General features: G+C 41.6%; 1 protein-coding gene across 23 annotated transcripts in view; it reads right to left on the bottom strand.

Annotated features, from left to right (window-relative positions):
• GALC (galactosylceramidase) overlaps positions 1-25,121 on the bottom strand; it is a 110,811-nt gene that overhangs the window by 39,435 nt on the left and 46,255 nt on the right. For 10 of the 23 annotated variants that reach the window (XM_039535512.1, XM_039535513.1, XM_039535519.1 and 7 more), the window contains exons 14-20: positions 24,695-24,875; positions 20,353-20,516; positions 18,998-19,074; positions 13,691-13,743; positions 11,493-11,637; positions 8,656-8,748; positions 6,951-7,040 (exon numbers count right to left, since the gene is read on the bottom strand). In XM_039535512.1, coding sequence (XP_039391446.1) covers positions 8,734-8,748; positions 11,493-11,637; positions 13,691-13,743; positions 18,998-19,074; positions 20,353-20,516; positions 24,695-24,875 — 635 coding nt within the window. In that variant the 3' untranslated portion in view covers positions 6,951-7,040; positions 8,656-8,733. Of the gene's footprint in view, positions 1-6,950; positions 7,041-8,655; positions 8,749-11,435; positions 11,638-13,690; positions 13,744-18,997; positions 19,075-20,352; positions 20,517-21,777; positions 21,874-24,694; positions 24,876-25,121 lie in introns of those variants that run through there. The other 13 variants (XM_039535522.1, XM_039535508.1, XM_039535509.1 and 10 more) reach the window with 8 other exon arrangements.

Here is a 25,121-nt window from a genome sequence, read left to right as displayed (position 1 = left end):
ACGTAGAGGCCCAAAGTCTGCAGGGTGGTACAAGAGTCTTTCATCCCATGCAGCCTGACATCTGTCTGTTCGGCAAACAGGGCCTTCCCGTCGAATAGCAGGTCCTGCATGAGGGACTGGGCCTCCACCGAAAGCCCAGACAGGAGGAGCCACGACACCCTGTTCATGGAGATCGCTGAGCTCATTGAGCGAGCCGCGTATCCACTGCGTCCGACGCTGCCTGCAGGGCTGTTTTGGCTGCCATTGCCCCCTCATCCACCAATGCCTTAAAGTCCTCCCTATCCCACTCTGGGAGAAGTGGCTCGAACTTTGGCAGGGACTCCCATAAATTAAAATCATATTGGCTCAGTAAGGCCTGATGGTTGGCCACCCTGAGCTGGAAACTCGAAGAGGAGTAAAGTTTTCTACTAAAAGAGTCTAGTCTCCTGGCATCTTTATTCTTGGGGGTGGGCGCAGGCTGGCCCTGCCACTCCTGGTGGTTCACCGATTCCACCACCAGAGTTAGGTGCTGGGTGAGAGTAGAGATATTCGTGGTTCTTGGCCGGCATGAAATACTTCCTCTCAGCCTTCTTGGAAATTGGGGCCAGAGAGGCAGGAGTTAACCACAGGGCGTTGGATATGTTGGCTACTCCTTGGTGAAGGGGTAAAGCTACACGGTCCGGTACCAAGAGGGACAGTACATTAAAAAGGGAATCGGACAGGCCCTCCATCTCCTCGGCCTGCAGCTGGAGGCTCGATGCCACCCGCTTTTGCAGGTCTTGATGTGCCCTGAAGTCTTTCTGTGGAACAGAGGGTGGTGATGCCATGATGGTATCATCCTGTACAGGAGAGGAGGCTGGCACAGGGCTGTGGGCCACAGCTGGTGCTGGGGGATCAACCCCCAGGTCAGAGTCCGGGTGCGGAGCCAACAACTCATGACCTGTCAATTTGTTCCTTGGCCTAGATAGCAAGGTCGACGGGGCCTCGGACGTCCCAGCCACCGAGCAGGTCCCCAGCTGGGTAGGCATCGGTGGCCATGGTGCCCATTGACACCATTGACCTTGCCATGGGGCCCCTTGTCACTGTCCATGCTGCGGGCCACGTGGCACTATCTGGTCCGGCTGATCGGTACAGGCCAGCGAGGGGCGGCTGGGTGCCGAAGCTAAGGTCACCATTGACCAAACGGTACCATAGGAGCGGTGGGAGCAACGGTGCCTACGATGCAGTCTTCCATGGAATTGGGACCTCGACGTCGAGGACTGGTACCCCCCGGAAGTACTGCTCCAAGATTCACTTCGGTGCCTGGAGCTGCGGTGCCGTGGTGCTGGTGACGCACAGTGGGAGCCCCGTGTGTGATGTTTGACAGAGCGGGAGCTCAAGCGGGAGCGTCGACATTAGTCGCGCCAAAACCAGTTACATTAGCTGTGTCGTGAAGAGGAACGTCTTTGATGCCTATTTCGGTGCCTGCACCCGCTGCTGCATGGCATGGTGGAACCCCAAGATTCCTGCCCGGACGGCACCGAACTGGGTAACCTGGCTGGTGTCGAGGGTGGTGGACACGAGCTGCAAGTGGACCTGTTGCTGTGTGTCGAACGAGGTAGAGAGCGGTCTTCGGAGTGAGAGCTGTGCTGTACCGGGGAGGCCTGTCGAGCACCTAGCGGTGGTTTGCCTCAGGACCAGGGGCCCGCCACCAGCAGTGTCCCAGGCACCAGCAAGCTCAAAATGTTTCAAGCAGCCTGTAGAGCCTCCGGCGTTGATGGGATCCAGACCACATGAGAGGCACATGTCAACGCTGCCTGGATACTCTGCTCAGCACGAGTCAGAGGTTTAGAGCCCGAAGGGGACCGAGGGCTGCCCAACACGGGACCAGCCTCTCCCCCTCCCTTCTCTTGGTGCTGCTGCGAAGTCGAACTCTTCCTTTGCTTCTTGGAAGGGGAGCAGTGCCAACTGGGGGAGCAGGCTTTGCTGTGCACTGACGACGCAGTGCCCGGCACTGAGTCCACTTGGCATACCGGAGTTGGATCCAGAGCCGATTCCATAAGGAGAGGGCGAAGTCTGATGTACCCTCTCCTTCTTAGTTCATGGCTTAAAAGACTTGCAGATCTTACAGTGTTCACTCACGTGAGTTTCGCCCAAGTAGCACACTCTGCATGCGGATCACTCCTTGGCATGGAACAGCGACAGGAGTCGCATGACTTGAAGCCTGGGGCACATGGCATGCTAGCTCTAACAACTGGAAACAATTTTCTACGAGCTACTAATAACTAGCTAAAGGTACTACTAAGATCAACTGGAAAGGCTGAAGCAGAGCTGGAGCAAGAAGTTCCAACGCACCTTCACTGGCAGCAAGAAGGAACTGAGGGTGGGGAGAGCGTGTGGCTCCCCTTATAGCACGATACAGAGGCGCCACTCTAGGAGTTGCAGTGGTGCTCCCCCCCTAAGGGTACTGCTAAGGGAAAAACTTCCGCCACCGGTGTACGTGGCGCACACGCACACCTACTGTGGAATACACGTGAGCAAGCACTCAAAGAAGAATATACTAATGCAATTTGCTGACAGTACAAAGTTGGGAGGTACCATCAATGCAGAGGAGGATCCGAGTATTACACAGGAAGACCTGGATGACCTTGAGAACAGGAGTAATAGAAATAAGAATTAAATGTAATAGTACAAAGTGCTACACCATGCACTAAGGGACTAACAACAAGAATTTCTGCTAGAATCTGGGAGCTCGTCATTTGGAAGTGACAGAGGAGGAGAGAGACCTGGTGTGTGGGTGCTTATAGTCCTCCTATGATCCAATGTGTACAGCTGAGAAAATGGCAAAATTGATCCTAGGTTGTATCAGGCAGTGCATTTTATTTAGAGAGAGAAGTATTCATGCCATTGCACAAGGCATTGGTAAAACCGCATCTGGAATACTGTACAGTTTTGGTCACCCGTGTTCAAGAAAAATGAATTCAAACTGGAACAGCTGCAAAGAACTGGAATGAGCAGGGAACTGGAGAACCTGTTTTATAAGAGGCAACTGGAAGAGCTTGGCTTGGTTAGTCTAGCAAAAAGAAGGCTGAGCAGGGCTATGATTGCTCTTTATAAATACATCAGGGGAGGTAAATACGAGGGAGGGTGAATAGCTATTTAAGATAAAGGACGGCATTGGCACAAGAACAAATGGTTATAAATTAGTCATAAATAAATTTAGGCTGGAAATAGGTTTCTAAGCATCAGAGGGGTGAGGTTCTGGAACAGCCTCCCAATAGGAATAGATGGGGCAAACAACCTAAATAGTTTTAAGATGGAGCTTGATAAATTTATGAATGAGATTATATCATGGACTTGCCTGCCATGGTAGGGGACTGGACTTGACCCAGAAGGTCCTTTCCTGACCTATGTCCCTGTGTGGGGCTAAAGCCCGGCTCTCTCCCCAACTCCCAGCACTATGCCCACTAGCCTAACCTCTCACTGTTCTAAACACCAAAATGGAAGATAGTGTGGTATGATACAGGGGTGTATAATGAGAAGCAATGGGAAGTAATTAAGATAGGGAGAACGTAGGCTGAACCTTAGCAAAACATTCCAAGTAGCAAGACAAACTAAACTGGAGAATAATCCCATGATGGAAAGAGGTGGAAGCCCCATCAACATGGCACTTTTAACACTAGATGAAGCAAGGCACTTGAAAATGAACTACAGGGAATTATCCTACATTGCCTGGGAGGTGGATTGGCTGATATATCTTTTACTATTCGTTTTGTCCTGCTAAGCTGAGTGAAGTCCATAGACCACTGGCAAAAAGCATTTTAGGATAAAGCATCAGTGGAGGAATGAAAGAAAATTCAAGTTGAGCCATTAGCCAGCAATATCAGACGGAATAGGAAATAGGCAGTTTGAGCCACAGCCATTGTGTCCCCCAGTGCAGCTTTATAGATCTCACACTGAAGTATTAGCATTCACCTGGACTCAGCACAAAACCCGAACGATCTCTCACTGTTTTACAGCTCTATGAACCCCGCCATTTATTGCTCCCACCATGAGAGCAATCACATTAGAGTAGAGAATGCACATCCTTAATAGGATTTGCTGTCTGTCACTGCTGCATGCTCTTTTCAGACTGACTCAAATAATAATAATGTACTCTATGGCCAGACTCTGTCACAAAGCCTTTCAGTTGAGAATCTTAAAACTGCTGATGTACTTTAAACCTCAACTCCAGCATGTGAGGGATATTGAACATAAAGTGTTTTCCCACCCCACCTAGCCTTGCCACTGTCCCAGCATAGAAGACACGGGTCAAGATAGAAATGCTGGATCAGAGCTGGGTGGGAGATGGTTTCTGCACCCAATTGGGAAAGGAAGTCAATTTCAAAAAATGTCCACAAACAGAAAACCTGACCAAAAAAATCAGTTCTGGTCAATCAAAATGTTTATTGATCATTTTGAAACTGTTTCAATTTTTTAGTTTAATTTTCTAAACTTAAAGTTCTACATTTAAAATCGTTTTGAACCAAAAATCAAAATATTTAATTCCAAGAGAGTCAAAATGAGATGTTTTGACATTTTCAAATACCCTTCCTTCCTTTTTTGGGGTGTGAGGGGGGGACAATTTGTTGAAATTGACACATTCCTAGGAGGGAGGGGGAGGTTCAGTTTTGAATAATCTGCCTTTACCAGTGGAAAAAACTTTTGTCAAAAAATTCCTGACCAGCTCTACATTAGAGTCTGACATGTTAAAGTAAGACTTTCCAGGAGTGAAGTTGTCACATTTTGGAGTTCAACCCAGACCAGAGAGAGGTTATGTCACCACTTGTTCTGTAACCCTGAGAGCCTTAAAATGCATTGCTGTTGTAGCTCCATCTGAACACTCCCAGCTTGCATGCACTGTGTGTTGAACAGCCCTGGTTCTACAGGCCTCCACCAGCTTGCTCTTTACACTACAGCTCCACCAGCTTTGCTTACTACTAGCCAAGTGACACTAATACACCCTCAGTCCTGAATTTCCCCAAAATCATCTGTCCTGAAATGTCCAGCCCTTTCCTGGAACATTCAGAGTAATAAGGTCCATTGCTCCTTTAAAGAGACAAAGCAAGGCAGCTTAGTTGCTTTAACTGGAGTTAATAATCACTTCAAGTCCTACACAGTACTGGGTTGATTTAGAATAAAAGTAAAAAGAGAGGGGTTTCAAGTGAGTTCAAGTATAAGGGATTCAGAAACAATTAGAAAAAGAAATGTGAAATGCTTTCTAGTGACTCTAGTGACTAGTCTTGGTTCAAGGTAAGATTCTTACCACACCCCCTTCCATCAAGAAGGCTAATTGCATTACATACATACACCATGCAAGAATATTAGTGATGTGTGTTATTGGTTTTCCAGTGATACCTTACATGCCACTGCATTTAGCCGTATGGAGTGGAAATCCATCAACTTCATGAAAAAACTCATACAGATATAGACAGACATCTTCCTTTCCAAATGCAAACAGATGGACATCATACCAAAAGGACTAAAGGTAAAAAATCCATTACAATCAATTGATTAGACTTTTCCTGTTGGTATGCATTCTTCCACCTTTTCATGTTCTCTGTATGTATAAATATCTCCTGTCTGTGTGTTCCATTCTATGCATCCGAAGAGGTGAGCTGTAGCTCATGCTGAAATAAATTTCTTAGTCTCTACAAATACAAGTACTCCTATTCTTTTTGCGGTTACAGACTAACACGGCTGCTACTCTGAAACCTGATTAGATACAGTGTATGACATAAGTGAATTGGGATACATTGAACTGATCAGGCCAGCTCAAATACTGATTCCAGTGAACCCCTTTCCCTCTAGCATTGGGATGGTCACAGCAGACCAGTGTGTGCAGCAGGCTTCTGAGAACCCACATGCCTTAGTTCTCATCCAAGCCAATGACTCACTGTACAACGCTGCACTTTTGTCCTATGGGTTACTGGGAGAAGGGGTGTATATACTCCCTATAGCCTGTAAAATGGGGAGCCACACAGAGGAGCTGTAAATTAATCATGCAATCTAAGACACTAACAAAGTCGGGCGAGGGGGCGAGAAGGGGAGGAGAATAGCTACTCATTTTTAAACATTTGAACTGATTTTTCCCTCCACTTTCTACAGTGGTGTTTAACCCAGCTTTTCGGTATACAGTGGCAAATAGGGGGCAGTTTTATACACTGGCTTCAAAGTCATTCAGGTCCTCTGAAAGAATTTTAGTTTGGATCTTAATATTTACTCTGGGCAACTAGTCCTGTCTTCTTTTACGCATTGATTCTACAAACAAGAACATTACTATTAGGATGACACCAAAGCATGCATAATATGGAGCTTACGAAATGAAAGGAGCATGTCAAGCAGCAAACAAAATTTGCTGGCTATTAATGTATTTGTCTGTATTGCTGATGTGTACAGGATGATTTTTGAACCTTCCAATTCCACACACAAAGCACATCCATCGATAACTCATCTTTGTTGTGGTGCCAGATAAGCATTTGTCATTTTATTTTTCTGTTCTTAACAAGTCAGGACATTAATTGTAATGTAATATTGTCATCATGCTTTTCAGTATGAACAAAATGTATTATATGGAGCTTTAAAAAAGCTTGTAACCCAATCATTGGTAAACTGAGGGGCTATTTTGCTATGCCTTGCAAACCCTGGCAAGCCTTTTAAAATGTGGTAACTGTTTTCTTTCCAAAGCAGGTCCTGTGTATGTGTTAATTCACACTCAGGAAAGGTGCTGGATTGACAGCTCTACAGATTAATAGCCTGTCTAACCACAGAACAAATAGAACCCAGGCAATGGAAGTGAAGATGTGTGAACACACGCAGGCACACGTAGCTTATCTCTGACCTGGAGGATTAGACCTAAAAGTAAGAGGATGAATTAGGCTCCTCGGCATTTTAAGTCCTTAGCCACCTTGAAGAGCAACAATAACTGTTGAGGCCATTTTTGTGGTACTTACACCCCTTTAGGATCTGGACTGGAACTAAACACTTCATTCACATAGGTCACTGAAAAGCCATCGTATGGGAGAAAGTCACTCCCCACTAACCTGCAATAGATGTAATTTTCAAATCAGAGTTGGGATACAAATTCTTGTGACGTGCTCATAAGGCTTAGTGAATGCATACACAATAGCACCAAAACATCACATAGCAACATCAGCTCCAGCAAGCCAGCCAGTTTGAGGCAGCTGTATGTGGGTTCTGCTAACCCAGAGAAGAAATTAATCTGAGATAGACCACACCTTCTCACTGGACTTTCTTCCAGATTCCTCCTGTTTGTAGATTAATACAACTGATAGTTTAAAAGGAAAATGTCAGCTTGAGATCTAGTCTATTTCAAAAATGAGTGCAGGGTAGTTTCAGATACTCCACCTGCCTGTATTCTCCTGCCAATTTTTGTGGTTTTAAAAGAAATGGAAAATGTAATTGCAAATGTTCTTCTTTACATGGCAACAGGGAGAAATCAGGGGACACTAACAAGTATTTAGGATAACTGGCTTAAGTTCTCATAAGAAAAACAAACATTCTCCTTCTGTTAATCCAAAGCATTTGCAATTGGTTTTGACATAAGAACATAAGAATGGCCATATTGGTCAGACCAAAGGTCCATCTAGCCCAGTATCCTGTCTTCCGACAGTGGCCAGTACCAGGTGCTTCAAAAGGGAATAAACAAAACAGGTAATCATCAAGTGATCCATTCCCTGTCGCCCATTCCCAGATTCTGGAAAACAGAGGCTAGGGGCACCATCCCTGCCCATCTTGGCTAACAGCCATTGATGGAGCTATCCTCCATGAATTTAGCTAGTTATTTTTTGAATCCTGTTATTGTCTTGGCCTTCACAACATCCAAAACAGAAAGCAACCTTGGTAGTTAAGAGTCTCGATGTATTGATGGCATGAGGATGCCTGAAACCATGTCTGACGAATCCTAGGAAGGCCACCAAAGAATGGAAAAGACACTGGTTGAGATTTTTCAAAGCAAATGTGTGTACATCTCCTAGACTACTTTGAAAATCCCAACAGTGGTTTATAGTGACTGAACCAACACCAGTCTACATATCCTATAACCCACCAAGTGCTGGTTTGTTGGGCTAAGTGATACACCTATAATAGATTTATTCTGACCCAACCTTTGCATTATTGAAATTATTTATATCCTGTGATAGAAAATTCTGCTGCAGCTCAAGCAGCACCCTTGCCGTGATAGTGGGGAAGCTCAGATACTTGAAGGCCTTTTATTTGCAAGAGCAAGCATTGAAAATTTAAACTACCAGCCTAAATGGCAAGTGGTATAACATGGGCAGAAACAGCCCAGATTACATGGTTGTTCATGCTAGGAATTTCTGTTCTCCTTTAAAGACCTAGTTTTTAAATTTGAACTCAAGGGAAGGTAAAAGTCACTTTTAACCCTATAAAACCTGAGCCCTTTATAATAACTCGTCACCCATCTGTAGATAAATGGACCTGAAGCTTAATCCTACAACGTGGTCAACTGCCAATAAAGCCAAAAGACATCTGAAGACACTCTGCACTTTGCAAGACTAGACATTAAAAAAACTTCATACCCTTAGCTAAGTGCAAAGGCCTCAGAAAGTGTATCCTTGCTCCAGTTAAGTAAAAATACTGTTTAAAGAATATCACACCAGGATTGCAAGCACTAACCTATAGGGATCTTCTTGAGAGCTTTGTAAATGAAGACTGTTCAAAGTTGCAGTAGCAAAATCTTCCTGACCAGTTAGCCTAATGACAAGCATCCTTATGAGAAATCACAAATGAAAGATTATCAATCCTCTCTCTGAAGGATACTAAGATGATGTATTTACAGAATAACTCTGCACAAATGAAGGGGTTTTTTTTTAAAGTGTTTTATTTGCTCATTTGGAATCATTAGTATTTATAATCAACCATGTAAATCTGTCTCTTACTGAAACACTTAACAGCTTATCTGCTATCGCCAAGTGCATTACAATCCATTCAAAGGGAAAGAATTACAGATGGATTAGATGACTACACAACAAAACTTCAGTAAACATAGTATTCACAATAATTTAAAACATTTTAAATCCCTTATAACTTTAATTTTATAAAAGTTAACATAAAAACTATACTCCCAATAATGTACAACACATTTAGTCCATAATGCAAAAACAGTAAAATTGGTTAATTAACTAGTGCAAAAATGTAAAAACCGTAATCTTTGGAATAATTGCATAATCAGTGCTGTTCCATCACCCCCTGCAGCTAACAGAGTTAGCTAGAATTGCTGCAGAAATATTCCATTAGGAACATATCTAGTTCTGCCAAATTTAAATTTCTCTTGTAACTTGTTCATTTACAGACATTCCTCAAATAGGTGTCCAACTTTAGGAACCCACAAGTGGCCTGACTTTGGGAAGTGCTGAACATCTGCAGCTCCCACTGACGTCCCTCTGGAAATCAGACCACTTATTTAGGTATCTAAATATAAAGTTAGGCACTTAAATCTAGGCCACAACAGTCTGAATATTGGCCTAGAAATTCTCTCTCATTTATCAAATAAAAACGAACTTGCTTACTGCCCATGACAATAGTTAAAAATCACTTTAAAATTTATTGTTTTCAAGGTTAACTGAATGTATGAGACTATGTATAAAGGCTTTTGCTAATAGTCATAAGAAGTGTCAGTAATTGCTTAGGAAAATAATTGCTAGAGTGGGATGTAAGGATGGAATTCTGAGATATTTTTCTCCAAAAGCTATTTGAAAAAATGCTCTACATTATCCCGTCATCTTCAAACTTCAAAATACTTGTAATTACATTATACCTGTCTTAAGCTACCATTCAGAACAACCAGTTGCTTAAGAATTAGTCTTCTAATAAAAGTGGATCAGAACTGTGCTCAATATGTTTAGAGATACTTTGGGGCAGTCTCTTAAGACAGAAGATTTGCTAATAAATATGTCCTTGTCCAGGTTTCAAGTGTGCTAACTCCAGAGTTGATAAATTCTTGTCTCACTGGATTTCCTCAATTAAAACAGTGACATTTGGTAAGCATTCATCAATTCGGAGGTATGGAAAGTTTTCCCTTCTAGCATGACAAGATGACACACATCTCGTTGAACTACCAAGTTATTATTTCCAAACTGAACCGAGCAGAACACGAACAAACAGAGGAAGAAAAATGCAGGAGTCTACAGAACCTAGAGTAGCAACATATGAAAGTCTCACTCTGTACTTCAAGACTCATTTATACATTTAAGAATAAATTAACTCTGCAGCTGTTGCAGTGACTTGGAAAGCCAAGGAATGACAGCAAAATGGAGAGGGTTTTTCCCCCTGAGGATTTATAACATGTAATTATACTTCATTTAATCTCTGTTTTAGGATACAGTCCCGTATCATAAGTGGAAGATGCTTGACAAACCTCTTAGGAAAAGAAGCACATTTTTCACATATTAGCTACTTCGGAGTCCTGCCCTGACATGAATGGAAAAGTTTACAGTTGTCAACATCCAGTGAAAGATCATTTCTGCATCTCAGAATGGGGTCTTTACTTATCAGACCATTCAGTAGCTGAGTGACATAGCTGTGTTGGGTGTAAACTCCAGGAAATCTGCTTATCTGTACTTCAAGAGCTCATGACCATATTATCTAAGCACCTCACCAAATTAAGAGACCCATCTTTCCCCTCCCTCCTGGAAAAGCAACCAAGACAGCGCACAGAAAGGAGTGAGGATATCAACAGCTGATTGTATTACAATAGCTCATTTGCTACTTTGTCATTAATGAGAGAGGTAGTTTAAAAATAAGGCACTTCCTAAATGGCCAAATCAACCATAAGCTGTGTTTGTACTCCAATGTACAGATACAGCCTCAAAATATACATGTCTAAAGGCTGGTAATGCAGGTCTCATTTACAACAGGGAGAAGTAATTCAAATGCACTTGTAGTTGTGTATTCCCTAGCCTCAGGCTATGGCAGGGGGAAAAAAAGGCAAACATCTTTCTACTGTAACAGAATTAAGCACTCTGTTGAAAAGGGAATTTGGGAACAGTAAACGTGACCCTTTAGGAATATGTTCACTAAATTTAGGTGTTTAATTCTAAGTTGGATGGTGAAAGGAAAACACCAGAGCCAGGTAAGTGTTAAAACTGAAGCTTCTGAGGTCCTCTACATACTGCACGTTAATTTCTTAAAATGGCTCACAAGTGAACTGGGGCGTTCTGATTCCAAATATTCAAGAGGGTTTCAATCCATGGCTCCAGTTTGCCATCTCTAATTTAAGCAAAAACTTATCTCTGAAAATTAAAGGGCAAAATCCCAGAGCATCCTTTTGGTTAAGTCACAGGCATGTGTACACATACCTAGTCAAGTAAATTTCTAACAAACAATAATAAATAAGGGTGGAATTTAGAACACTGGCCAACAGATCAACCGCAAAATAATATTTACAAGTTATCTCCAAAGTTTGAACTGGCTCTGATTCAAAGTAGTAATAAAAACAATAGTATGCCAGCAACCTCAACTGGCCTCAACGTGAAAATTGTCAAACTGTGCGAATTCAAAGGAGCGCGTTCCAATAGCCGCCCAGCCATGACTTGTCTCAGATAAGGTGACGTTCTCCCAGAGAGGATAACCATTGAGTGATCCTGAGGCAGAAGAACCCTGTCCAAAGAAAGGGAAGAAAGTTAAACTGATCATTGGATTTGTTAAACACAGTAGACCTGTCATTAGGGGGTTGACTTTCCCTATCTCATCTACAAGATGTTGGAGGCACTTGTGAAAACATTAGCCTTTTATAGTGCTTCAGGTGAGGTTCTCTACTGAATAGTGGCTAAAATACTGCACCATAGTGTTACATTTATCAGCTCAGTTAACTCCAAATCAAATATGCTTATAGTTTGCATGTAGAGATGTATTTCCCCTAAGCTCCAACCCTGGAAACTCAACCTAGAATTTGAGAGTTAAACTGGGTTTTCCTCTTACTTCTGGTAATGTAAGAGTTCCGCTAGGCAAAATCTGCCATTAGACTGCTCTGAGCAACCCCTATTGTCTTCAGTGGATTTGCATGGATGGAACTAACTGAAATGCCAGACACAAGGAGGAATAGAATCCAGCTCACTTTCTCAGAGCTGTGTTAACTCTCCAAGGTTAACAGGAATCAAAAGCGCCGCTCCTTAAATGTAGTTAGAACTGTATGCACTCATGATAGTAATTAAAATACATTTTTACTGCTTTTGATTATGATGGTACTGTGACGTTATTGATATAATCTGGGACCATACAGAACATGGTTGCAACCAAGGTCCTATAGTGCCACCAAATCTTATGTAAAGGGGGTCATATAAGATGTCTAAGACCAGGTTATAGGTTGCAGGTTATGATTATGCTGTCTATATGTCTGTATCATTTTGTAGTTGAAGTTATGAGTACTAGCTCTATACTGTCTGTATTTCAACTTTGTGCTGTGATTCTGGGAGACATCCCAGACAAGTTGGTGTTAGCTCTGCCTAGCCTGCTGGATGGCCCATTAAGGACCATCAGCTACACAACTGACCCATTGAGAGGAGGCAGATACGCCTTGTAACTCAGCAGGGTATGCAGGAACTTGCCCATGCAACTGCAGACTCCATTTTGCTGTAATTGTCCACAGTAAGAACAAGGATGTGTTCTTACACCTGGAAGAGCCTATATAAGGCAAATGCCTCATCTCCATCTTGTCTTCATTCCTGCTTCTTACCTCTGGAGGAACTTTGCTACAAACTGAAGCTCTGCACAAAGGACTGATGACCCATCCCAGTGGGGGATGTTCTCCAGAGACTTGATTTGAACCTGCAGTTTACTCCATCACTGCTACAAGCCTGAACTAAGACCTTTGCCATTACTGTATGTAATTGATTCCATTTAACCAATTCTAGCTCTCATCCGTATCTTTTTCCTTTTATGAATAAACCTTTAGATGTTAGATTCTAAAGGACTGGCAACAGCATTATTTGTGGGTAAGATCTGATATGTATATTGACCTGGGTCTGGGGCTTGGTCCTTTGGGATCGAGAGAACAGTTTTCTTTTACTGGGGTGTTGGTTTTCGTAACCATTCATCCCCAGGACGAGTGGGACTGGTGGTGATACTGAGAAACTGGAGTGTCTAAGGAAATTGCTTGTGTGACTTGTGGTTAGCCAGTGGGGTAAAACCAAAGTCCTCTTTGTCTGGCTGGTTTGGTTTGTCTTAGAGGTGGAAAAACCCCAGCCTTGGGCTGTAACTGCCCTGTTTAAGCAAATGGTCCTGAATTGGCACTCTCAGTTGGGTCCCGCCAGAACAGCATCATCACAGGTACCATTAATACAAAGTAACTTTCATCGTAAACATTTTAAGTAGCAATATTACTATCTTCCACTATTTTCCACTACATGGCAGTAACAAACAAAAATACACACCAAACATCAGAGTTTACACTTTCTGAGGCAAGGGTAGGCAGCCTGTGGCACGCAAGATGATTTTCAGTGGCACTCAGACTGCCTGGGTCCTGGCCACCAGTCTGGGAGCTTTGCATTTTAATTTAATTTTAAATGAAGCTTCCTAAACATTTTAAAAACCTTATTTACTTTACATACAACAACAGTTTAGTTATAGAAAGTTATAGAAAGACTTTCTACAAACGTTAAAATGTATTACTGCCACGTATTAATTAGAGTGAATAAATGAAGATTCAGCATACCACTTCTGAAAGCCGACCCCTGTTCTAAGGGCTGCTATAACCAAAGGCAAGAGCTGCAGAAGGAACACCGAACAGAAGGAAAGAGTGGTCCGTCAGGGATTATCCTCTTTGGCCACTATTAGAACTCTTTAGAGGGAGCTTCATTTTTTCTACCATCATATCAAATAAGGGGTTGCCTGGGAATATTTATCAATTACAGTAACATGTACTAGAGGTAGTTCCAAAATGATACTGGCAACCTTCTCTCTACCACCCCCATATCTGCGTACCTCACAAATAGCACATTTTTACCCTCAACATCCCTGTGAGGTAGGTTTCATTATCCCCATTTTACAGATGTGGACTGGGGCATGAAGATTAAGAATCTTCTCTGAAGTCACATAGTCTGTGGATGAGTGGAAATTGAACCCAAATCACTACAGTCCCAGTTCAGTGCCTTAACCCCAAGATAATCCCTTCTTCAACTCTTAAAAAAAAATTACAATGAACCAAGAACACTCACAAAGCAATGTGCCAGTCTTACAGCAAACATGCTGGAATGTGGGCAATTAGGGGCACAGACTTAGTGTGCAACTTCAAAAAAGGTTTATCTCAATTCAAGCCTGTGCTTAACTGGTTTCAGACCAGGTGCGATGGCAAAGTTTACACAAGGGCAGGGAATCTGGTTTTAGAAGTTCCACAGAAAAGCATGTGAAATCTGCTCTTTTAGTTACAAAAATCAACATCACACTGTTGAGATGAGTTCCTGTCTGCATCCTGTAAAACTTGCCCATACCGGTATTGCCCTGGCCTCTTCTTTTGTCATTCAGTGTTGAACGCATTCTAAAACAATATGCATTTCCTCACCTTTTGGGGGCGAAGCCAGACTTTAAGGCACCTGCTCCCCTACTTGGTGTAAACTTTGCTTGTGCCAATCAGAAACAAACACAAACAGGTTTTGGGCCCCGTCCCCTATGACACTTCTATGATGTCATAGTTGGTCTTTAGGCCTGCCTGCCATGTGCAGGCAAGGAGAGGAAAAAGAAAAACTAATCCTGTGTATCCTGTGTACACCCATAACCGAGCCTGATCACCTCGAAGCCTCTCTCTCAGCTCACGTGTTTCAAACAGAGTTTCTACGTTTGCCGGTCGTTATGCGTTGGTTTGTATTTGTAAGTATCGGTTATTACTAAATGCTGCATCTTTGTTTATAAATATTGTTAGTAGATATTTTAGTCATTGTGTGTTTTAAGTTTCATTAACTCTATTAGCTAATCATACACAGCTCCCTTACCCCTTGTAATTATCCCCAATAAAACTTTAAATTGATTAATTTTAGTCGTGTGTGTGTCTGCAGTTTGCATCGTGACCCATACTCTCCTTGCATCCCTTACCAATATAGTCTATTGCCACGTGCAGCCTGGTAAATAACAGGCCTGCATTTTTCTTTCGCCCCTGTGTGCCCATGGCAATTTACACACACAAAGCTGGCTAGATATGAATATTTAAGGAGTTCCTGACAGTGGTCCTGGAGGTGATGGAGAAGTGCTGCCAAATTATGGCTAGAGATGGTATGCTACGTGAAATGGTAACATTCTTAGTAGCAATGCAGAAAAAGACAACATAGTTAATAAATATTTCTGCTCAATACCCAAAAAGAAATGTGACAATATACTTATTATATGAGGAGGAGAATGTATTTTCTAGTCTATTTGTAACCGAGGAGGATGTTGGACAATATCCACTAAGGATAAACTTTTTTTAAATCAGCAGGCCTGCATAATTAGCCCAAAAGTCCTAAGAGAGCTCTCTGACCCACTGATGTTAAATTTGTTTAATAAGTCAGGGCAAAGAAGGGAAATTCCACAAGAATGTGAAAGTGCTAATGTTGTGCCAATATTCAAAAGTGTGAGTGAGATGACCTGGGTAACTATAGGCCAGCAAACCTTGGTCATCACTTGGGAAGCTGAGCCCATTCAAACAAAATACATTTTAATACAACCACATGCAAAATTATATATCTGGGAACAAGGAATGCAGGTGAAACCTACAGAATTGGGAACTGTATCCTGGAAAGCCGATTCTAAAAAGAATCTAGGGGTCATAGTGAACAAGCAATTCAACATGAGCTCCCATTGTGATGCTGCAGCTGAAAGAGCTAAGGTGATCCTTGCAGTAGCAAACAGGTGTAGGGAGGCAATTTTAGCTCTGCATATAGCGTTGGTGAGACAGACACTAGAATACTGCATCCAGTTCAGCTGTCCACGTTTTTAAAAGGATATTGAAAAATTGGAGAGGGTGCAGAAAAGAGCCACACAAGTTATTTGAAGGCTGGAGAAAAATGCTTTAGAATGAGAGACTGAAAGAACTCAGTTTGTTTAACTTATCACAAAGACTGAGGACTTGTCTATATGGCCAGTTACTGTTTAGCAAGCTGGGGTGTAAATCTACAGCTCACCATACACTACCAGTCTCTGTGAACCCTGCTGCCATACACTGACTGAAAGTTCACTAGATAACTTTTAGTGCACAGGATATTCCTGGGGGAATTCTGCGCCACTGCACAAGCGCAGAATTCATGTCTCCCACAGATTCCACTTCGCCCCACCCCCAGAATATAGATTGTGCTGGGGAGGAACTGCAATTACACCTTTTGCACACGAGGGGCTGCTGTGGCACCAGTAGAAAGGGCAGCCGGCTCCAAGCCAGAATAGCCAGCTGCAAATAGGGAGGGGGAAGTGGCTGCATTCCTCACAGCACCCTGCCCACAGAGCCAGGTAAAGAAACATGAGACACTGGGGGAGGGACGAACAGAGAGGGGCACACAGGGCTACTGGAGGGATCACAGGAGCTAGTGGGGTGACAGCATTGAGCCAGGGGCTGAATGGGAGTGCAGGTGTAGGGATACATGGGGACAGCGGGAGGGAGAGTGGCTGAGTGGGAGTGAAGGGACACATGAGGACGGGGAGGAAAGGGGGGGCAGGAGCAGATATGTTTGACTGAATGGGAGAGGCTATGGGTCAGCCAGGGTCTGCATGAGAGAGGCTCCTTAACAATCCCTCCTCTTGCCCCAAACCTGTTCCATACTTCTCCTACCCACTCTCAACAACTTTCCAGGTTCACTCCCAGGCTCCTTCCCAGCAAATGACTTCCCTCTCACTCAGCTCCTCCATTACTCCTGACTTCCCCAAGCCTTTACACTGCTTCCAGGGGTGCAGAAAACACATTTCTGTATTGTAGTTTAAATGACTTACTACTTAAAAGTTCTGTATTAACTTGCCTAGTAAGGAATCTATTTGCCAAAAAACATTTCCTGACTTTCTTTTGTTGTCTATATTGTTAGACACACTTGCTGACAGGTAATTTGAAATAAATTACCAAACTGGCATGATTATTTTGTGGTATTTTGACAAAATAAAATATGAAGAATTTTAAAATATATTATGCGCTGAATTTTTTGGTGCACAACTCCCCCAGGAGTAAAAGCAGCAGGACCCACCATAACAGGTAGATCTGCACCCCAGTTTGCCACACACTAATTTACCATATAGACATGCTCTGAGAGGTAACTTGATTGCAGTGGACAAGTACCTTCACCGGAAGAATATACTAACTACTAAAGGGCTTATGCCTTTGCCCAGTTGAGTGGGCAAAGGCATACAAGAACCACTGGCAGGAAGCTGAAGCCAAACAAATTCACATTAGGCAGAATTTTTAAAAACAACAAAAACCAGGGTGATTAGCCATTGGAACAAACTACCAAAGGAACTGGTGGACTCTGCATCTGTTGATGTCTTCAAGTCAAGTCTAGATGCCTCTCTGTAAAATATGCTTTAGTCAAACAAGTTATTGGGTTCGATACGGGGTACTGGGTTAAATATAAAGGCCTGTGGTATACAGCAGGGCAGACTACATCACTTCATGGAATACGGGATCACCAAAAAGCAAAATAAAGTTACTTTAACTCCACTAGGACTTTATGCAAAGCACAATCTAGGGGGTGTTACAGCTCATTCCTGGGAACTAAAAACTGCGCGTTTAATCCCACTGTTCCAACATCTCCCTCTGTGGTATTGCACTGATCATTTCACCATTTAAGTCCCAGGCAGACTGTGAAGATCTACAAAAGGATCTCACAAAACTGGGTGACTGGGCAACAAAATGGCAGATGAAATTTAATGTTGATAAATGCAAAGTAATGCACATCGGAAAACATAACCCTAACTATACATATACAACGATGGGGTCTAAATTATGATATTTTCTGTCTTATTATCTATCCCTTTCTTGATTATTCCCAACATTCTGTTCACTTTTTTGACTGCTGCTGCATATTGAGTGGATGAGTTCAGAGAACTATCCACAATGACTCTAAGATCTTTCTTGAGTGGTAACAGCTATTGCCTCTATATAAATCAATGATATGCCCATACCTTGAATACTGCGTGCAGATATGGTCACCCAATCTCAAAAAAGATATACTGGAATTGGAAAAGGTTCAGAAAAGGGCAACAAAAATGATTAGGGGTATAGAACGGCTTCCGTATGAGGAGAGATTAACAAAACTGGGACTTTTCAACTTGGAAAAGAGGTGACTAAAGGGGATATGACAGAGGTCTATAAAATCCTGAGTGGTACAGAGAAAGTAAATAAGGAAATGTTATTTACTCCTTCTCATAATACAAGAACAAGGGGCCACCAAGTGAAATTAATAGGTAGCAGATTTAAAACAAACACAAGAAAGTATTTTTTCACACTGTCGCTATTTTTTCATGCAATGCACTGGAAGTCCTTGCCAGAGGGTATTGTGAAGGCCAATACTATAATGGGGTTCAAAAGGGAGCTAGATAGATTCATGGAAGATAGCCATTGATGGACCTATTAGCCAGGATGGGCAGGAATGGTGTCCCTAGCCTCTGTTTGCCAGAAGCTGGGATTCGTGACAGGGCATGGATCACTTGATGATTATCTGTTCTGTTCATTCCCTTTGGGGCACCTGCCATTGGCCACTGTCAGAGGACAGGATACTGGGCTTGATGGACCTTTGGTGAACATAAAAACGGCCACACTGGGTCAAACCAATCTATGCCTCAACCTTCTACAAAACAGGATTAACACTTCACTAGGGTGTTGTGAGGATTCATGTATGTAAAGCTCTTTGAAGATGTAACACATGAGTATTATCATTACTTTAACTATTACTGACTGATGGAATCACCAATTGCTACTGGAAGTCAATATCCCAGGGTGCCCGTGTGCTGTATTTTAAGGTATTCTATGTAAAGAATATTTTGGTTAATTCTTGTGGCTTTCAATTTGCATCCTTACCTTGAGATTCAGAGTGAGTGTGTGCCATACTCTGGCTCGCACACCAGACATTCCTTTCATCAGGACTTCCTTTCCAGCTGAAACATACACAATATTAGTGGATTAACAAACAATTCCAAATCCCATAGGCATGTTATAATAGGGACCTTCCTTTTCTTGGCTTGATATTTAGCACCTGATTTTCAGAGGTGTTGAGAACCTGCAACTTCTCCACCCCACCCCCCACACTTGAGGAGAGACTCCAAATCCCTGAAAAAAAAACTCAGGCCCTTGGCAGAACAACCAAGTCATCCTATTAGGCCAACCAGACCATTTGTCCTTCCATTGTTTCATCCAAAATAACAATAGCAAGTGTCAGCAACAGAGAAGTTGTCTCTGTTGACTTTAAGTCAGTTGAGTTAACCTAGGATATGGACCCTTTCACTGGTAGGACTTGGACCCAGGTTAATAGTAAAGTTAAAAAAAAAAGTTCTGTCAGCAATATGGTCATTCCACTGAAGTAAGAGAGCAATCTCAGTGCAGTTCTTCATTTATGTACTAAGCATATGCCAAAATCGGGTTTAATACATTCTTAAACAAAAACTGTCATACCAGTATGGGTTTGAACTTTTGATTTGACCAGATGAGCAGGTAAGGTATGATCAGAACTCTGATAGGAGACCAGATAGTCAAGTGCTACAGAAAGTAGTGTTAGTGATTCAATAGATAGCACATCCATTCAGTTTTGATTCTCAGGGAAGAAGGCTAAGTGATAAAATACTCTTTTTCTGGAAATATCTTCTAGGTGAAATGAATAAAAACGGATGTCCTGTCTACTTATGATTCATTAAAGTAGTGATTATTCTCCCCGAGTAGGGATGTTAAATCTAATGACTTTGCAAAGTTCCACTTTGAACCACATTTTGTCTACCAAAATTCTCCTTGTTTCAGCTGGATAATTTCTTCTCAAATCCTATCAAACTGATTGTGTAGTGTTGCTGTATGCTATCTACCGACATACTCATACACATCCACCACCCTGGGATCTAAGCACCTGCATGGACGTCATCTTGACAAAGGCATCCTACATCAATTAATTTCAATTATTCTAAGAATACAGCACAGACAGTGATAACTATCATCAATAAAAGAAACCATGTGCTTGTCCAGGAGCCTGCAGGCATTATCTGCAAGAAGGATATAACTCATTACAGGACAATGGGTTTATAATGCAAGTGCCATCTATGAAATTAAGCATCCTGCATTTTCTTTAGCTTTTTCATCAAACCTCCAGTTGGCTTTATTTCAGGCTTAGATATAACCAACTGTCAGCCCTTTAAAAGGATGTGTGTGTGTGTTAATAATGAATTACTTACAGAGATCACCAGTGACCCGGTAGGTGCCATCTGCAAACACCCAGAAGAAGAGTCCTTTGCTACGTCGAACATATATCCCGCCATTCTCTACTCTTCCTGCAATGAACACACCACCGTTGCCCAGGTGCTCTATGTAGACATCACAAGTTATCGTCACATTTACCCTGCAAGAGAAAGTTAACACTTAATAAAGAATAAAGAAAGGAGCATAGAGATGCTTCCCTACTATCCTTAAGTCTTCTCTGTACAGCTTGACAGCCATTTCAATGACACACATTGGAGGAATAAGTATTTTTAATATGAAGATTAAGTCCTGCAATTCCTATCATCAATGGGAGCTGCACAGCTTTGGCAAATCCCACCAAATCTCTCAAACCTTAGTCTAGAGGAATGGAATCAACCCCAATATTTCAGGTCTTATTGTCACTAAAAAAAAAAAGAAAGATTAACCTCTATTTCTACAGAGCTTTTCATACAAGCCAAGCAAAAGGAGCTCAAAGTTCAACTCCCAACAGACTCACTGTATGATCAGGGGTAAGTCTCATCAACTCCCTGTGTCTCAGTTTCCCTAGCTGTGAAATAGGTATAATGACACTTACCCAGCTGAGCAAAACACTAAGATTTATGGATAAAAGCACTACGGGAGTTAATCAGTTGACCATTGTGACCACTTAGTCTGAGCTGTATAACATATGCCATAGAACCTCCCCCAGATATTCCTACAGCATTTCTTTTAGAAAAACATCCTACCTTGATTTAAAGATTGTCAGTGATAGAGAATCCACCACAACTCTTGGTAAATTGTTCAAGTGATTAATTATTATGACTATCAAAAATAACCTTTATTTCTGGTCTGAACTTGTCTAGCTTCAGCTTCTAGCTATTGGTTCATGTTATACCTTTTCCCTGCTAGACTGAAGAGCCCATTATTAAATATTTGTTCCTCATGTAGATTCTTACAGACTAATCAAGTCACCCTTTAACCTCTCTCTTTATTAAGCTAAGTAGATTGAGTTATTTTAGTCTATCACCACAAGGTGTGTTTTCTAATCCTTTAGTCATTCTTGCGGCTCTTCTCTGAAGCGCTCTAATTTATCCTTCTTGAATTGTGGGCACCAGAACTGGCCCCAGTATTCCAGGGTGACATCCTGGTGTTCTACAAAGCAGTATATTTTTCTGCAGTTATAGTATAAGGATAAGCAGCTTACAGTGTAAATTGCACTACACCTTTATACAGTACCAATATACTTTCTGGCGCATAAAAAACAAAAAAAAAAAAACCCCACAACTCAAACGGTTTGAAAACCCAATATGTTTAAAACCTGAAATGCCTTAAGATAAATGACATTAACAGAGATAGTGCCTCAAGGCCACACATTCAGCAAACTTCCACTATTCAGAAAGTCGTCTTAGTGTACGCCTCACCCCTCAAGTCAGTTGATAAATACATCTGAAGGAATATCTGTTTCTTTTATCTCCTCCTACTGGAAGATATGTCTGATGCTTGGCTCTTTTGTAACACTGTTAAAGGATGTATAAGGATGTATAAGTTTCTCAGTTATACAACTGGCAAACAGGCAAACATTCAGTTGATCAAACCACAGTCTGCTAGCTAGTTACTATAGGGCCTGATTCTTGAATTAATACATTTCATTTGGAGTCATCTGAATCAGTTATACAGTTACTCATTAGATACAGGATTCAAAAACAGCACTTATAAATACTTCAGCAAAAAGCCAATAGTACCGAGAAATTGGAAGTGCAAACCCACAGTACAAAGCACCAAGCAGTCAGAGACCCTTTTCTCATGTCATCAGTTAGACTGCATGCAAAAAGCAAGGAGGAAACACAGATCTATCCAAAGCTTTTGCCACGGACCATGGATCACAATGGTTCACATGGCCATTAGACCAAATAGAGAATGCTGCTGGGAAGCAGGGCATTAGGAAGCACTCCAAGAACAACAGACAACGCAAAAAGAAGTTAGTGACTTGGAAGTAGAACTGTGATAGATCTACTGGTGGCTGTAGCTAAATCCCCCACTCTATGGTCAAGATGAGGTTATGGGCTGATTCAACCCTCCACCTCATCATTTCAAAAGCAAGGGATGAGGACAGAGAATATCGAAGGACAAGTACCTCGCTAAGGCTAGACTTGAACTGGGAATGAAACAAGCAGATCAAAGGGGCACTAATTAGATGCAACAGATATGTAAAACTAGTGATTATCAGGCAAACATTCAATTGCTCAGACATTCAACACACAAGAATACGAGGTTGCTAATCTGTAAACTCCTTCGTTTTCAGTTTTAAAGTTTTAAAAATCCAGGGTTTTACAAAAAAGGCATTATTCCCCCTCCTCCCCCCCCCCCCCGAATTTCACCCTACTTCTGTATCATTCAAATATAAAAAATGTTTAATTAGGGAAATACAATACATTGCATGAGATTTATGTATTACAATAATACATCAGTCTATGTGTATATGCAAAGCTGCCTGTTGAAGTAAGGCTGTGTGTTAGAAGATGCACACAATATACAAACAGGGATGCACACAAGCTCTGAAGTGCGTGCACATCTGAACATACTGATGAGTCTCATGCCCACCGTGTACACATTTCAATATTGGTGTAAAGATTTGACTCACTAAAATGGGAAGACAATGAAAATCTGTATCAAAATATGTTTCAGAACACTAGGAAGTAAACTGAAGGACTTCACATAAGGCAGTAAGGATTTATAAATATTTTAAAATACTGAGCCCAATTATTAAATGTAAATATTTATATGCTGATAGTTCTAAGTCTACAAAAGTATGTTTATCCAAATTAAAAGTTTTATTTGGGGATTAGAGATATATTATTTTCTTAAACTCAGAGGTGGCATTGTGCTTTGAGTTCTGTTTTAGTTCTGCAGCAAACTACATTGCATTCCACTCAAAGCATTAATCTACTGAATATTCTCGCCCCCATCCTTCTGTTCACCAAAATGAACCCTGATATTTGTCCAGAAAAATTAATACTAGTTTTTTGTACCAAATTTTCAGCTGCTTTTGTTGTAGTAATAAACACCAATAAATTCCTGGGGAAAATTAAATAAAATAAAAAATGAAAACGAAGGGTCCAACTAACCTGAGAGTTCACAACAGTAACGTGGAGTAGAAACATTTTTGACAATACTATGGGATTAACAGATACTGAAACTCAGAGAACTCAAAATGCCCGCTATTATTTTCCACACCACCCAACCCTTGCACAACTTTGATTCTGCATCCCCTCTTTTCTCCAATTAGTCATCGCATGTAAGCGAACAGACCTCCAACTCAAGTGTAGAGTCTCACTGGAGTCTCCCAGTTTATCAGGTTACTAACGTACTTTGACTAACCTCACTGATGCATCCACAGCCATCTTTACCTAAAATGCAGTATTCCGTGGGCTCTATAGATCAAGTCAGTGCAATTTTTGGGACTGGCCAGAAGATGGCACCACAAGACCAATGTAACAGAAATTTGAAAGAGTTCATTTGGTAACATCAAACATTTGAATTGACATTACGGATCACAGCCAAGCTTGACCCAAAGCTTTTGCATCTTAAAGTCATTATACACTCTTCCCCATTTGTACAACAGATTTTAAGCGGAATCATTCAGCATGGTTACAAACACGTGGACAGATATTTGCACTGGATTCACAAAAATCTGACCTCTACCTTAAAATTAGACTTGTGTTTACAAGCTGCCACTAACTTGGCCTAGAATTTTTTCAGCATTCTAAATCAAAATCACTCAATACTTGGCATTCAAAAAGAGAGATATGTACACTCAATCTATCCCAGGTGTGGATTAGTCTAGATACAAATTAGCTTTGGAATGAAAATTCAAGACAGAAGCTGCCCAGTGAGAGGGCATGGGATGCCACATGCATGGGAATACTGGGTTAAAATTAGTCTTGGAAGGATGAAATTTTTAAAAGTAAATGTCAGTAAACATTGATTTCACCATGCACACACAGGGCAGTGAAAAATATTTCCATTAATAACTAAAATTTACAGATAGGCAATTACTACTTGACTTTTTTTTGTAAGAGTTTAAGGATATTTCTTTGTATATTTTGACATGTGAAGTTGACAATTTGTCTTAATAGTTATAAAACTTTACTTTTTTCAGTCTCACTGTCTATTAATAAATTGTCTGACACTCTCCCAATAATTTCCTGCAACTTGAAAATTTAAATAGATAAAAGAGTTCTTAAAAATAAACAAACCAATATTATCCATCAAAACTACCAAAACCAAAAACCTAAAAACTGAATTCTGCAAAGCCTAGTTAAAGTGGATACAACATACCATTTAAAGTTTCCTATAATGCTGATGGCCTGGTCTGCATCAGAAGCCCAGGTGATGGGTTGCTGAACCACCACCTGGCGGAGTGTGAAAATGTGGTCCCCTGGATCAGAAGTGTTGACAAAGTACTCGAATACCCCAGTCTGATCAGCAAAATTTGGAGCTTCACTAAAGGGCGGATTACCTATTCAAAGAATAAAAAAACCAACAATGAGGTTGGATTTATTTCTTTTACTCCCACACACGCTTCAGGTTTTCAGAAAGTTCTCTTCCAAAATATTCTCCATATTTATAATTTCTTCCATCAGCACATCTGTGCTGGAGAATCAACAGCAGTGCAACATTAGAGTGGCTAACACGTACCATACGGTTCTTGCTGGTTTCAATATGGCCTCATTGACTGGGAGTGCTATTAGGCTAGACCCCATGG

This window comes from Mauremys reevesii, linkage group 4 (assembly GCF_016161935.1).
Source record: "Mauremys reevesii isolate NIE-2019 linkage group 4, ASM1616193v1, whole genome shotgun sequence".
NCBI classification, from domain to species: Eukaryota; Metazoa; Chordata; order Testudines; family Geoemydidae; genus Mauremys; species Mauremys reevesii.
The sequence above is the reverse complement of the archived record's forward strand: the minus strand, read 5'-3'. Positions and strand labels throughout refer to the sequence as shown.